The sequence below is a fragment of the Misgurnus anguillicaudatus genome, chromosome 4 (assembly GCF_027580225.2).
Source record: "Misgurnus anguillicaudatus chromosome 4, ASM2758022v2, whole genome shotgun sequence".
In the NCBI taxonomy this organism is placed as follows: domain Eukaryota; kingdom Metazoa; phylum Chordata; class Actinopteri; order Cypriniformes; family Cobitidae; genus Misgurnus; species Misgurnus anguillicaudatus.
In genome coordinates, this window is record NC_073340.2 from 6202206 (window position 1) to 6218241 (window position 16036).

The 16036-nt window shown below is 35.5% G+C and overlaps 1 protein-coding gene across 1 annotated transcript in view; it reads right to left on the reverse strand.

Moving 5' to 3' along the window:
- lmf1 (lipase maturation factor 1) overlaps positions 1-16036 on the reverse strand; it is a 55551-nt gene that overhangs the window by 34991 nt on the left and 4524 nt on the right. The window contains exons 4-5 of the mRNA XM_055175836.2: positions 14075-14223; positions 3619-3684 (exon numbers count right to left, since the gene is read on the reverse strand). Coding sequence (XP_055031811.2) covers positions 3619-3684; positions 14075-14223 — 215 coding nt within the window. The remainder of the gene's footprint in view (positions 1-3618; positions 3685-14074; positions 14224-16036) is intronic.

Consider the following 16036-nt stretch of genomic DNA (forward strand, 5'->3'; position numbering starts at 1 on the left):
TCCCAGTCCCACTGTATTAAACTCCAACAGTCCCAGTCACATGATAATAAAGACCCTATTCAGTTTAGGTGACATCACATGAGCAAGTGTGTTGTCATTGTCAGCTTGCCACTTTGTGCCAATAGCCAAATCACAGCTGTGCTGGTATTCAGTACAACAGCACAGTCAGGAGGATCAATATCCCAATAACTAAGTCTTGATCTTTGCATTACACTCTTCATGGGCACTGTGCCACTGGTATCACAGGATGGTACTGGGAGATAAGTACACAAGTACAAGTTCTTACAATTAATCCTCCCAGTTAAATTGAAAATAATACCCCAATGCATGTCATCATATCAAGACTATACCCTAATAAATAATTTCATACCCTTATAAGTTTTACCTGCTGCCGGTAGAGGCTCTAATTTAGTAAACGCAAATGTTGGTCGTATTTGGGAGAATGGACAAATGACCACAACAATCGTATACATCTTGTAAACATCTTTGGGCGCATTTAGAGACTTGAACCTTAATGCCAAAACTGTGTTTACTGTACAGCTGCTTTGCAACAATGCAAAACTGAAAAGTGCTATAGAAATAAATTTGAATTGAAATGAAAACTGCACAGAGATCATTGGTGGACAGCCTTTGTAAAGTTTGTAAAACTAAAATCTGGACTCTTATTATTAATATTAATACGTGATTAACTTACTAGAAAACATCTTTTCCATTAGGTCTTCCAACAGAATATCCTTGAATTTTACTTTCATTTTACCCATACAAGCATTCCAGCCCCATGCATGCAGAAAAGCATCCATGTCTTACAGCTTACAAGATGCGACAACCACCATGTTTAAGCAGTTGTATATTTATGACAACTAACATTCGGCTTATACCAAACATGCAGTTAATCCAATGGGCAAAAGGTGATTTTTGGCCGCATGAGACGAAAGAATATATTTTTTAGCTGCCTCCAGAGACTCCCACATGCCTTCTGGGAAACTGTGGCAAAGTTGCCATATGATGTGTTTTTAACAATGGCTTCTTTTTGCCAGTCTCACATAAAGCTGTTACTGGTGGAGTACCAGTACAACAGTTAATATCAGCCATTGAAGCATGAAAAACTCCCTTAAAAGTTGTTATTGGTCTGTTGGTGCCCTTCTATACCATCTTGCAAGGTCACTCTGCTTTGGAGGACAGCCTGCTTAGGTGGATTTACAATCGCCTGCCTTGTGCCTTTCAATTACTTTTCTATAATTTTTGTGAAAATGTTCTTGAGTGTTTATGTGGTGTAAGTCCAGGCACAATACTGACTCACCAGAATTTGGACCTTCCGGGTGTATTTATAGAAGCACGTGCGTTGTCTGGTCGGAAGTTTACTTCTGGTCTCTGTTTGTTTAATGGTCTGACTAGTAGCTAAAATGAAATCTGGAACAAATACCTTGTTGAAAATAACAAATGTTTTGGTTTATTAAAGACGAGGGGAAACGGCGATCATAAATCACCACTATGTGAAGGGAGGTTTGGCAGCCGGTTTGTAGTTAACATTGTATACATTATAGTAAACATTTTTACACAGCAATGTTAAGTTAGCTCGGTGTCGTTTTTGATACACTCTAGCTATGAAATATGAACTAAGGTAATCGATGTGTGGTTTATTTAGCTTGTTATCAGAAATAAACTACTCTAAAAGGACTTTGTTGTTATTTATTCTTAGCGGAGTTTACCGGAAGTTATGTATGTTCCACGAAAGCCATTTGTTTATGTTGTTACTGCTGAAACTGTCAATACTACAATCATTTTAAATCCCTTGAACACACAAAGACGATCGATTTATAATATTAATGTTATAATTTTTGTCAAAAAACATTTGCTTGCAATAATTTAGGTTTGTCATGTTAAACGAGGTGAATAGGCTACTAATGTAATAAATAATTTTAAATTAATTCATAATTAGTTATCTATACGATCTACACATTGCTTAGATTCTTTAATATTGTACTTTTATGCGCTTTTATGCAAAAAAAAATGTTGGTTTAACTTAAAAAATTAAGTTACCTGGTTGCCTTCAAATTTCGAGTTTATTCAACTTATTTTTTAAGTTGAAGTATTTTTTAATTACTTTTTTTTAGGTTAAATTAACTCAATATTTTAGGGCATCCAGATAAATTGCTTTTTTAGATAAATTGCCAACTTTTTATAGTGAGTTCTTGTACCAACTTTTTATAGTGAGTTCTTAAAAATGTAAAAGTTGGATCAACTTAAAAAACATTTAAATTGGTAACACCTAAAAAAATTAAGTTGTTTTAACTTATATTTTTTAAGTGAAAAACACTTTAAATGAAAAAAATAAGTTGAAATAACTAAACTTTAGGTGTTACTAATTGAAGTAATTTTTTAAGTTGATCCAACTTTTTTACTTTGTGGCAAAACATACAAATCAACTCTATTATTGTTCAATACTGTAAAACAACAAAACATGATAAAGTTAGCAATAGCTAAAACATGGAAACATTTTGCACAATTTTGTAAACACAAGTGTAAAGATGGTTCAGCTTAAAGTTACTTCAATTGGTAACACCTAAAAAATGTAAGTTGAATAAACTTACATTTTTAGGTGTGAACAATTAAAGTAATTTTTCACTTTTTACAGTGCATGCAACATTTTGTAACACTTCATAAGTCATCTAGCTACACAATTTAAGGTAAAGTAATTAAAACTGACCTTTTAACTAGGGATGCACCGATATATAATTTCTGTGCCAATACCGATATTCTGTTTCTCCGATAAAATGATAATGACCGTTCGACAAGTGATCAGTAATGTTTATGGACTATGCATGATGCTGCGCAGGCATTTTGCAGACTGCACTTCCGGAAGCTGCACGTGGTTTTGGTTTACAATCACAGTAAGACTTGTAGTGGAGTAAGAAAAATGAGCGACAGTAGCTGAGTTTCCATCCAAACATGAAGCGAAACTTTTAAAAAATGTGCAAAAACAAACAAATGCGAATTAGGTGCATTTCCATCAAGTTCAAACAAAACAAGGGACACTTGAAAGATGAGACAGGACTGCATGTAGTCACGATGGGGCAAGTTATTAATTTATTAGCAGTGCAGCTTGTAATTGCCAAACTAAATGCTGTGCATGCCGCATTTTTGATACAGGCACGCAACAAGGTTATTAAGACAACGTTGTGATATTAATTTTACTAGTAATATTGTAATCTGTATTCTACCTCAATTGATCACTAGTTTGGAAAATATTGGTCATGTTCTGAACAAACTTTAACATTAAACTTTCATTCAGGAGCAAACATCTGCCTTTAAAATTGACAGGAATAAAGATTTGCTATTTATTGTGATAATTATCGATATCGACTGATATGGTTAACATTATGATAATTTTTTTGCCCATATCGCCCAGCCCTAGTAGAAAAAAATGCTTTTACCTGCCGATACATCTGTGTATCCCTACTTTTAACTTTTAAGTTAAAAACTTAACATCAGGCAAAGTAAACTGTTACAGAAGTGTAGAAAATGTCCATTAAAAATGCTAAAGCATGGTCAACCTACACGGGTCAAACAATAGAAATTAACAGAAGTTAGCTAGTTAGATCTGATGCATACACAAACCTCATAATGGTAGTCCATGCAGGTGAGGTCTCTCCAACAGCGGTCACCCCTGATCTTTATCAAACCCTGATGAGACAAAGACACAAACAAAAAATAAAATCAATTGATTTAACTAAACTAGCATTTCAGGACATGTTTCAGATTCTAAAATCTAAGATAATTTTTACACACATTACAAAGTATAATAATAAACGTCAGAAAGAACCCTCTTTTATACGAATTGAAATGTGTCAATTGTCTTTACTGTGCTTAAAGTCCCTATAGCCCATACATAATCAATACATACATCCCATCACTGCTTTCGAAGTAACAACATTAACCTCAAAAAATGAGATCGCTTTCTCCACCCATCAACTATATTATTGATGGCAGGTTTCAAACATTTTAACTCCTGACAGCTGTTTTTCTTAACCTGAAGTGATTTGGATCTCGCTGTACCAAATCGACCAGAAAAGCCAACTACATGTTGAATCACAATAAAGAACACGTCAGGCTCAGCATTTACTTCTGCTTGCAATCCATGAAAAAAAAAAACAGGGCCCAAATCTCCTCCCATGGGCTCAATAGAAAGCTACTAGCTCCACAAAAAAGGTCAAATATATACAGCTGTTATATACATTGCATATTTATTGCACATGTATACTGTAGCTGCCTGTGACGGATGAGAAACATTGTTTTCGTTCAGTATAAAGTTCAGGTTTTCAGAAGCATTTATGGCAGACAAAACAAAATGTATATAAACACACACACATGCATGTATGAAAATAACCCAGTTTGTTCTTTACAGTGCAAAAAGATTATAAAAATGTAAGAAAGAAATTGTTCTTTTAGGATCTTTTGATTAAAGGTTCTTTAATCAAATATGGTTCTTTTATGATATTGCTGCGACGATCCCTTTCTAGCATCTTTATTTTTACAATAGTCCCATGGTGGGACCCCCATCAGGACAACATCCCCACCTTCATGCCCTCGACTCAAGTGACCTGATATGCAACGGGTGCTCCCATCCCCGAGGGAAAAACTAATGCATCATTAAATTTTGTTGCTTATCAAGTACATTCTTTCATTTATGACATTAAGGATAATGTAATAAAGAACCTTGGAATGAGTATTAGCTCCTTAAAATGTGATTGCACTAATGTGAAAATGACTGCCTCCCACCCTCAACCCACCTATCAGCTGGCCAACAAATAAAGCCAGAATGAAGACCGTCCAACTGGAGCACTGCCGTCTGACAGTCACATTACTTTAATGATCTCAATTCACATCCTATGTACTGTTTTCCCATTTTACTCACAATTACAGAGAAATTAGATTAAATATGATTGTATCTCTCTAGCATTGTCAACAGATTTAAACTTTAAGGATTCATTTCCTTATATGGCTGTTTTAAAATAAAGTCAAGAGGTATCTTTGTTTTTTAATCTTTTGTTTGGATCTCAAATTATTCTTATACTGTCTGATAAAGACAATAAGCATGCAATAAAATTTAACACATGTTTTTGTTTCACTGTATAATAGCAGGCTGGAATTTAACATTAAGTTGTTTATTTATTTTTAGTGACACACATAGTTAACACCCTAACTATTCAATTACACAACAGTAGGCTTTATTATTATTTACTAAACGTCTTTCTCTATAACAGTATAAAAATCAATCCTTGCCAGATGGGTCATATAAGTAACTCCAGTGGCAATTTCTCTTCATTTCAGTTTATATTTCTAAATGTAATTCCAGTTATCAGTCATGGTTAAAATATCCAAGTATCCCATATTACCGCTAAAACCAAAGACTTGTGTTTAGCACACAGGTGCATGTGACAGGAAGTTTCATATTATCTGATGGGCACTCACTAATGGATAAATTAAAAATCCATTAACTTCTGTAAACTGCAATTCTGAAAAAAGTTTTGCTGACAGGAGCCAAGAAGATCTGCTGTGCCCATGCTTGACACAGCACTGATGCCAAAAGCTCATGCCAACCATCCAAAAAAGAAAATGTCAAACACACAGAACGGCTGAAATGGGAAAAACAGAACATACTCGGGTACACGCCTTTAAAACAGAATGTCCCCTGCTGAATCTGCACAACAAACTAAATGCAAATCACAGAACTAAATGAGCTTAATGTTTTGCATTTAAAGCTAAATACATTTGTACAATCATGCACTTAAAATATATTAAATGCATTTGTAAAAAAAAAGACAAAGGTTTAAACAGACCTTAAATCAGCAAACTGATACTAACAAACAGCATATTTATAACCACAAACTGTTCAATCCCATACACAGTTATTAGTTTGGGCAGATTTTTTTATATCGTCCAACATATTTAGAACAATACGTGCCTTTCTTACAAAGATTTTTGTAAAGTATAACATACAGTGCAACAAAATGTCTACGCAGCAAGAATTTGAGATTAATCTAATTTTTAAGTGCAATTACCAATTCAACGTTAATTGGGTTATCCTAAATATAATGCAATGAGTTTAAGTGGGAAATTGATAAATGTAGGGAAAACTGCAATCATTTCCCGGTCTTTACAGTTTAATAAGCCTTTTAAAACCAGAGTTTTCAACAAATATAGGCCTATTTAACAAAGTTATTAACTGCAAAAGACAAAAAATTTGATATTTTAAATGTTCTCAGATTGATATCACAAATATTCTTTTTAAATTGCAACTCTAGACTGGAGTACCAAAAAGTAATTAGAGATCAGTTTAATTTTCTAAAAGTCCCTGACAGATATTTCTTAAGTGTAAAGTCAGTTATTAAATGTGTTCTGAGTTTGTCAAACCACAGAAAAATGTGTTATTAACCACTTAAACGATGAAAAAAAACATATTTTTCTGCTCTGCATTTTCTGCTCTCAAGCGGTGGGGGCGTGTCCGCTGTCAGCACTGAAACCTCGCCCACTCGCGGGAAAGCGACCAACTCTCTAAACTTTCAAACACGGCTACAACCTGAATGGATGCTTGCGATTGTGTCAGAGGCGGGGCCATGCACAGTGGCTCAAGTGCGTCATCAAGCCACCGTTTTAGCCCTGCCCAAATAATTCTGAACACAGACATGTATAAACACTTTTCTAACATTTATAATTTATATTTCTATAATTTTTTTAAGATTGACTTTACAGGGACAGAGTCTTTAACTCTTTCCCGGCAGCAGTTTTTAAAAAAGTTGCCTTGTTACCTTGATATGCTTCTTACAGAGTCACTCCTTGGTTATCCTGGCTGTGTGCTTCGGGTCATTGTCATGTTGGAAGACCCAGCCTCGACCCATCTTCAATGCTCTAACTGAGGGAAGGAGGTTGTTCCCCAAAATCTCGCACTCGCCCTGTCCCATGTGCAGAAAAACACCCCCAAAGCATGATGCTACCACCCCCATGCTTCACAGTAGGGATAGTGTTCTTGGGATGGTACTCATCATCATTCTTCTTCCTCCAAACACGTTTAGTGGAATTATAGCCAAAAAGTTCTATTTTGGTCTCATCTGACCACATGACTTTCTCCCATGACTCCTCTGGATCATCCAAATAGTCATTGGCAAACTTAAGACGGGCCTGGCCATGTGCTGGTTTAAGCAGGGAAACCTTCCGTGCCATGCATGATTTCAAACCATGACGTCTTAGTGTATTACCAACAGTAACCTTGGAAACGGTGGTCCCAACTCTTTTCAGGTCATTGACCAGCTCCTCCCGTGTAGTTCTGGAGGTGAGATCTTACATGGAGCCCCAGTCCGAGGGAGATTGACAGTCATGTTTAGCTTCTTCCATTTTCTAATGATTGCTCCAACAGTACACCTTTTTCACCAAGCTGCTTGGTAATTTCCCTGTAGCCCTTTCCAGTCTTCTGGAGGTGTACAATTTTGTCTCTACTGTCTTTGGACTGCTCTTTGGTCTTGGCCATGTTAGTAGTTGGATTCTTACTGATTGTATGGGGTGGACAGGTGTCTTTATGTAGCTAACGACCTCAAACAGGTGCATCTAATTTAGGATAATACATGGAGAGGAGGTGGACATTTTTAAAAGCAGACTAACAGGTCTTTGAGGGTCAGAATATTAGCTTATGGACAGGTGTTCAAATACTTATTTCCAGCTGTATCATACAAATAAAAATCATATATTGTGATGTCTGGATTTTTTTTAGATTATGTCTCTCACAGTGGACATGCACCTATGATGACAATTTCAGCCCCTCCATGATTTCTAAGTGGGAGAACTTGCAAAATAGCAGGGTGTTCAAATACTTATTTTTCTCACTGTATAGACGGTTTCAGCAGTAACAACATAAACAAGTGGCTGTCGCGGCCCGCACGTAACTTCCGGTAAACTCTGCTAAGAATAAATAAAAACAAAGTACTTTAATCGTAGTTTATTTATATAACAAGCAAAAAAAACAACACATACATTACCTAGGAAACCAAAACATTTGTTATTTTCGACGCGGCATTTGTTCAAGAGATCAGTTTAGCAACTAGTCAGACTATTAAAAAAACGAAACCTTAAGTAAAGTTCGGATCCAGACGTGTATCATGTGCGTCCGATGAAATCGTCTATAAACAAACAATATATCAAATGAAAAAAACAGACCTTCTGCTTTAAAAAAAAAACGGTTTATCCTACCTTCATTTGTTCTCTTTTATCACCTCTCAGGTTTCTTTCAAAAATACCAATTTTTGTGAAGGACTTTTGATAAAGATCAGATTTAGGGCGATCCTCAAAACATACAGGTTTGTTTGTACTGTTTGACCTAAGGGGAAACTTCCGGGTTTTATAAGTTGTTTAAGATCGCCACCTGGTGGATAATAAAGGAAATACAGATTGCCGTAAAAAATTTTAATGGGCAGGGAAGCATTTTCTCTTAATTGATGCATTAACTCGTCAATGGCGGGGAAAGAGTTAAACTATACTGTAATCATTGCAGGAAGTATGAGGTGATCTAGATAAAATACCAAAATGAAATTTGTGAATTAAAAATATGTATATAATATATATATATATATATATATATATATATATATATATATATATATATATATATATATATATATATATATATATATATATATATATATATATATATATATATATATATATATATATATATACACTGGCTATATATAGATCTGCACCCATCTTTATTCAATATGTGACCCTGGACCACTAAAGCAGTCATAAGGGTCTTTTTTTATTGGGACTCATACAACGTTTCAGCAGTAACAACATAAGCAAACAGCTTTCGTGGAACACACGTAACTTCCGGTAAACTTTGCTAAGATTAAATAACAACAAAGATATTTTATTTCTGATAACAAGCAAAATAAACAACACGTAGATTACCTTAGTTCAAATCATAGTTAAAGTGTATCAAACACTGAGCTAACGTTACTGTGTCAAACGTGTACTATATAATGTATATCTTCCCTCGTCTTTAAAAAAACAAAACATTTGTTAATTTCGAGGAGGTATTTGTTCCAGAGTTTAGTTTAGATACTAGTCAGACCATTAAACAAACAGAGACCGAAAGTAAAGTTCCACTCAGACGCGTAATCGCGTCACCGCATCCTATGAAACCGTCTATAAATCACCTGAAAGCTGAATAAATAATCTTTCCATTGATGTATAATTGTGTTAGGATAGGACAATATTTGGTCAAGATGCAACTATTTGAAAATCTGGTGCAAAAAGGGATCAAAATATTGAGAAAGTCCTTAGAAGTCCTTAGTAACACATATTACCAATCATAAATACATTTTTGATATTTACAGTAGGAAATTTACAAAATATCTTCATGGAACATGATCTTTACTTAATATCTGCATGATTTCTGGCATAAAAATTATTTTGACCCATACAATGTATGGTGTGACTTATGACTGGTTTTGTGGTCCATGGTCACATATTACACAGAAAAGAGGAGCCAGTATGTTCATCTACACTTCCTAAATAATTTCATGGCTAATGAATATGAACAGATGGAGAAGACACTTAAGTTGAACATTTTAAACACGAGAGGTTTGACTCCTGATGGAAGGTGTGAACTTCAGTCGCTAAGTGAAACCATTCTTGAAGAATCTGACAAACATGAAGAAAATCTCTATGGACGTTAAAAAACATGTTCAGCAGATAATAAATGCGTAGGGCCAAGGGAATCGTATAAACCACAAGAAACAGTGTCCGGTCAGAAATCCAAGCCTCAAGTCTGAAGGATTTCAAGAGGCACTTTGATGTGTGCTGAAAAACGTCCCTTGCTGAGAAAAAGAAAATAAAAAATTATCAAGAACGACAGCTTGGCCGCTGATTCGGCTACGACCTTGGGTAGACTATATTCATAAACCGCTGGCGTTCATTTCGTTTTTTTCCCGGAACAGCGGACAGCTTGCTAAACTTTTGGTGTTTAGCCCCAATTACTGCACAAAGTTGGTGCTAATAAATGATTCGATTTGATTTAACTGAACTATTCAAATATGAAAAGAAAGTGCTTTGTGAATTACGCAGAGTAATTGACCACCCTTGGTGATTATTTACACAGTTAAAACCACGCTAAAAGTCCAAACCACCAGTGAGAACTACCTGTTACACCCTGTGTATTATAAATGAACTAGCTTCACCATATGCATCAAGCTTCATCGGTAAACTCCAAATGCACACAAATTAATAATCAATTAATGACTTAATTGCGTATAAAACCAATTCGACAATTTAACTGGGAAGTGATATGGACAAGATTCATTCATCTTACAAGCCCCCTTAAGACGGTTCCTTATTTCCATTAACATTCACGCCACAAACGCAAAGAAATCTGAGGAGACAGCGCAAATGAATGATAATCATTACCATACTATTAAAACCAGCTTTTCACTTTACCTTTCAGTCTGAGGGAGTTTTTTTATGCGTCCTGTGTCTGAAGGGAAATGGCTGTAGGGTTTTTACAGTTGTAAGTACTTAAAGGCAATTATATTCTTGGCCTTGTTTAACCGAACGTGCAGCTCCCCTTCCTTGTTTCCCCACATTTGTGTCTCTAATTGGAAAAACATTTTCATCTACATGGCAACTCCATACTTTGGCAAACAATAGTTATAGGCCAGCATTACGGCAGTCATAGAAACCATAAAAAAATCCAGACAGAAGTCGTCTGACAGCGTGTTTAAAGTGTGCATTAGCAATACAGATGCACTCTTTTATCCCAATATATAGGTTTTATCCCCACAGATATATATATTCAAAACCCTGTGCATCTGCACTTTAATATTTACATTTAATTTATATTAGTTAGCCATTGAAATGTCTTATTTTTTACAAATGTGACTTTAGTCATTTCATTAGTAGGGGTGCGCGGGGCAAAAACTAACACTGGGTTAGTTGTAACGTGAACTATTTACATTGTTGCGCAAGGTTGCGCATTTTGTTTTTCCGGTATTTTTTCACGCTGCCAAAAGACAATCTCCCGCAAATTATTGGAAATGTATAATGTTTTTCTAGAGAGTTATTGATAAACGAGTGTTTTGGTGGCATGTAAGTAAATTTTTTCATCATATGTTTTTTTTTCGGTTTTTAAGTTGGGCGTATAAAATACCAAATCCAATGCTATGTCATATTAACTCTTTCACCGCCAGCATTTTTTTTTAAAGTTGCCAGCCAGCACCAGCGTTTTTCATGATTTTCACCAAAGTTTAATGCCTTCCAGAAAATGTTCTTCTTCAGATATATAAACATACAATATACCAAATGAAAGAACAGACCCTCTGCTTTAAAAAAAAAAAAACCTGTTTCATCCTACCTTGAGTAGTTCTTTTGTAATCAGCTTTTGAATATGGGTAGGTTTCTGCAAAAACACCACATTTTGAGCAAAAAGCAGAGATAATTCCTTTTTTGTGACTTTTCATAGAGATCCCATTCAGAGCGATCTTTAAAACAAACACGGACATGCAGCAGCTTGCCAGAGGGCAATACTTCCGGGTTTAAAAAGTTGCGGAAGGGCAATATATAGCGGTATTGCGGAAAGACAGAAATACTCGTCATTGGCGGGGAAGCGTTTTCTCTTGATTGACGAGATATCTCGTCAATGGCGGGGAAAGAGTTAATCAGTGTCTTGTTGACTAAAACATAGTATCGTTTTGAAATATGTCTGTAGCTCTTAGCAACTTTTTTGGTGGGCTTGAAAATATTTTGAGCCAGCGAGGTTAATTGTAACACTGTGTTACAACTAACCCCTTAGCACTTACAATATGAAAACCGCTAACGTTAGCGTACTTCTTACCGTTATTTTAAATAGGCTACACACAAAATGATTGCTGCCTGCCAACAAAATAAATGTGCCTGCCTTATCAAAAATTGTGTGTCAAATTAATTTTTGTTCATATCTTTAATATTGATCGAAAAAGGTCACGTCAAAGATTGAAATCATAATGAAATTAATGCCTAAAATCAGACTTTGATGCTCATTATCTCAGATATTTGATGTTGTAGTATGGTTATAGACTGGGTCTCTTATAAAAACATGTTTTGTCATAATTGTGCTGCTTTTTCTCACATATTTAGACATTTCTATCCATTTATACTTGAACTATTGTTAGAAAAGGGCTGGATGAATGAATACAGTGTGTATACCTGTCTATTATAGACAGATATATAAACATTATCCACTTCAAGTATATAGACAAAAATAGTATTGAAATATTTGCCTGCAAACGTAATTTTTAGCAAGTGTTACAACTAACCCCCTACCCGTTACAATAAACCCCACCTATGGGGTAAGTTGTTACGTTTGCATTTCTGTCATGTTTGGTGTAATTGTCCAAGAATGGTAAGCACTAGAAACAAACGTCATATGTTTATTTGTAGCAGAGATGTGTGTGTTGCTTGTGTAATAAATATAATTAATCAAACTCAAATATTTTTTTAAAGATTGAGCCCAAACCAAAAAGCGTTGTGCCCCGCCCTCCTCTATTTAACTAATTTGACTGTGTTTTGATGCAAAACCCTCTAAGTGCATGCAAGCTTTTTTTGGCAAAAAACAGTTGTAAAATCACTAAAGGTGTGTAGTGTTTCCCATACATTGATTTACTCATGGAATCAACACTGGCCGCCACAAATACATTTTCAATGATTCTCATTTACATTTAGATTTTACTGTTTAAAAACGTCTTAATTCATTGTTGCAAGTGCCCAGCGCGCTCCCTCCCTTTCTCTAATGTTCCATGCAGCGTGCGCGCCTTTCTCTCACATAACAGTGAAAAGGTGACGGTGTTTTCAATGTCCGTTCCTCCGTATACTTTCTTTTTCGCGTAAACAGTAACAGATTTTACTGACAGAGATGACGGCTGATCGAGTTATTATGACTTGACGAAAGGTTAGCATTACTTTTTTACACACACACCCGTTCTCTCCCTTCGTAATGATGCGGTATGCCTGCGCACGTGTTTTGTAGTAACTTTGTGTAACAGTTACTGTGTATTCTCTTATATTTCTGAATGTGCACCGAATTGTCTGCGCTATACGCGACAATAAAACTCACATTTAAAATAAAAAAGGGCTTATAACAAAACATTAATGAGAAGATCAACAGCAGTATGGCTTCAATGTAAATGTATGGTGATTTTATCAGACGATGTCGCGTTTATAAATCAGGAGTTTAGCAGCAGTTGGATTAAACACGAGGTGTTACTGGGTCGTGTTTAGTAACTATTTTATAGTCTACTCATTTTATGTCTGACAACAGAACTGATAATATGTAAAAAAAAAAGTTGTGTTAAAATGCAATAAAATGTGACAGATCAAAGAGTAGAAGTGAAGCATATTTCAGGCACCAACACTCAATCAAACGCAAACACGTGATGACGTCACATATATGCTAATTAGCGTGTGACATCATCACCGCCACAAGTCTCTCAAAATCCTGTGGGAAACACTGGTGTGCGTGCATGTAATACAGCCACGGAAAAAATTAAGAGACCAATTTCAGTTTTTCAGATTTATAGGTATGTTTAAGTGCAATAATAATATTTGTTTCATTCTGTCAACTACCGACAACATTTCTGCCAAATTATGTTTTTATTTTTATTTATTTACTGAAATTTTGGGGGAAACATGGTCAAAATAACAATAAAAGATTAAGTGTTTTTCAATTCTCTGCAGAGAAAACAAGTTAAAAAAAATTATTTCTCTACAACAACATACTAATGTTTTTACATGTATTTTAGAAAAATTCTGAAATTTGAAAAAAAAAATTGGGAAAAACACCAAGGGTCTTGTAATGCTCTCAGTCTATTACATTTCCTGTTGGGTGACTTTCTGTCACTCCTAAAGTTTGCGTTTGTTCAAATTCAACAGACACTAGACTTAAATGGTCACGATATATCTAGAAATAATGATTAAAGTCAAAACTGTTCTCTTAAATTTTTCCACGGCTGCCGCTTTATATATAAAATATAGGTGTGTATGTGTGCGTACTGACCGCACCCAGCATGATGCGAACTATGAGCCAGCGGAAGGTCCAAATAGAGATAAGAGAAGGCGGGCAGTGACGTGGCAGCTGTTCGAGGCTCCACAGCGGGCACAGGAAGATACCCAAGAACCCAGTTTCCAGAAGTTGACTTTCCCAACCTGAAGATAAAGAGCAGCTACACGCTAACACATCCAAATCATATTCAAACATGCACATGTTGAGGATACACAATAGAAACCACAATCACATTGCACAAGATTTTTATGTTAGCAGTGCGAGTGGAAAATGAATGTTATTGCACAAAAATAAAAACAGCACAGCGTGCTAACCAAAACACTACAGAAAGCCTATTTATGAAATCTAAATCGTCCCACATGCTGCGGTGTCTTAATTCATCCAAAGACAGTATTCCCACACCTCTTGAGCAATACATTTCCAGTTACTTGTAATAATTATTTGATAACTATTAATAAAAACGATAAGAAAAGTGATCAATTTTGGGCCGATTGAATATGTTAGCTTAACAAAGATACAGTAGGAAAATTTGTATTTAATAACAATTAGATAATGATATTTACTACTGAATGCTCTTGGCACGTATTATACGTTTATTATTATACTGTATACTTTTGCTTCAGGCCATTCAGAAATACTGATTTCTTGGTAGAATTAATAATAAGTCTTATTTAAAAAATGCTCATTTACAAGAAAACATCAGACGCTTTTCAATACGTACACTTTTACAATATAAATCAAACAGGGTTTGGGATGAAAGTTCAACCGAAAATTGCAAACGTTCCCTTACTTTGCATGCAACCCCATCCACATCTCCCTTTCCTATTGTCTGGCTTGTTTAAAAGAAACTCTAAAGCAAGAAGAACGTGCTCTGAATCTCTAAATTACTGCCACTTTCGCCTTAGGGGATCCAATCTGTGCAATATTCGGAGAACTGCAGTGATCAGTATCAATCGCAGGAGTACAGCATTAATAAACTGCATTACTTTGCCCTATATAGAGAATAATGCAAAAGAGTCATGCAAGTAAATTCATCTGGCCTTAAGCACATTGGAAGCATTGCATCACTGAGATTAAATCAAAATATTTTGCAATAATTGGATTGCTTGCAAAAAGCTGCTAGGCAGAATTCAGGCTACCACTGGCTCAAATGATATTATCACCGAGTCTCTCTGGCACAGCCCTTGAACATACATGAAGACCATCAAAACACTGTGTTAGCTGTGTACACAGCCTGTAGGTTGTTTGCATGCACTTACATTGAAAAGTGGGGAAAATGAATGATCAGTATATGAGGGGAGTTGGACATTTGTTATACATTTATCTCTCCACAGTATCACACACTGAGATTATCTTGGTTTTTATCAGTGTTGTCTCTGCACTTTGTTTCACCATCTCTGTAGAAACATTTATTCAGTTTGAGAGAAAAAGCACAAAATATTACAAGATCTGATTGAATTCGAGTTTTGGGAGAGTTTTTGCATAAGACCATGTCATGTTTTGTCTGATTTTAATTTAGTTTATGTCTAACTGGGTTTGTGAGTCATTTCTTAAATGGAACATAAAATTAGGATAGTTAGATTAAGATGTGACAAAATGAACAGATGTGAGACCAAAATATCTTATATGGTATTTTACAACCCAGTTTCACAGTAATTTAAATCTATTGACTCGTGTTCACCATAGTAATGATCGTTAAGGCTCATCACAGGGTTCCCACACCTTAGTTAACTTCAAATTCAAGGACCTTTCAAGGACTTTCCAGGTCCATACCCTCAAATTCAAGGATTAAATGTGGGGCACATTTCAAGTGAGAGCAAAGTTACACCATGTTATCTTTTAAGATACATTGTTACAGTTCACATTCGAGGGAACTCGCGCTGCGTCACTGCGGTGACACTTTGGGAACGCCTCCAGTGGTAAGTGCATCTGAATGTGTATATCAAATTCGACCAA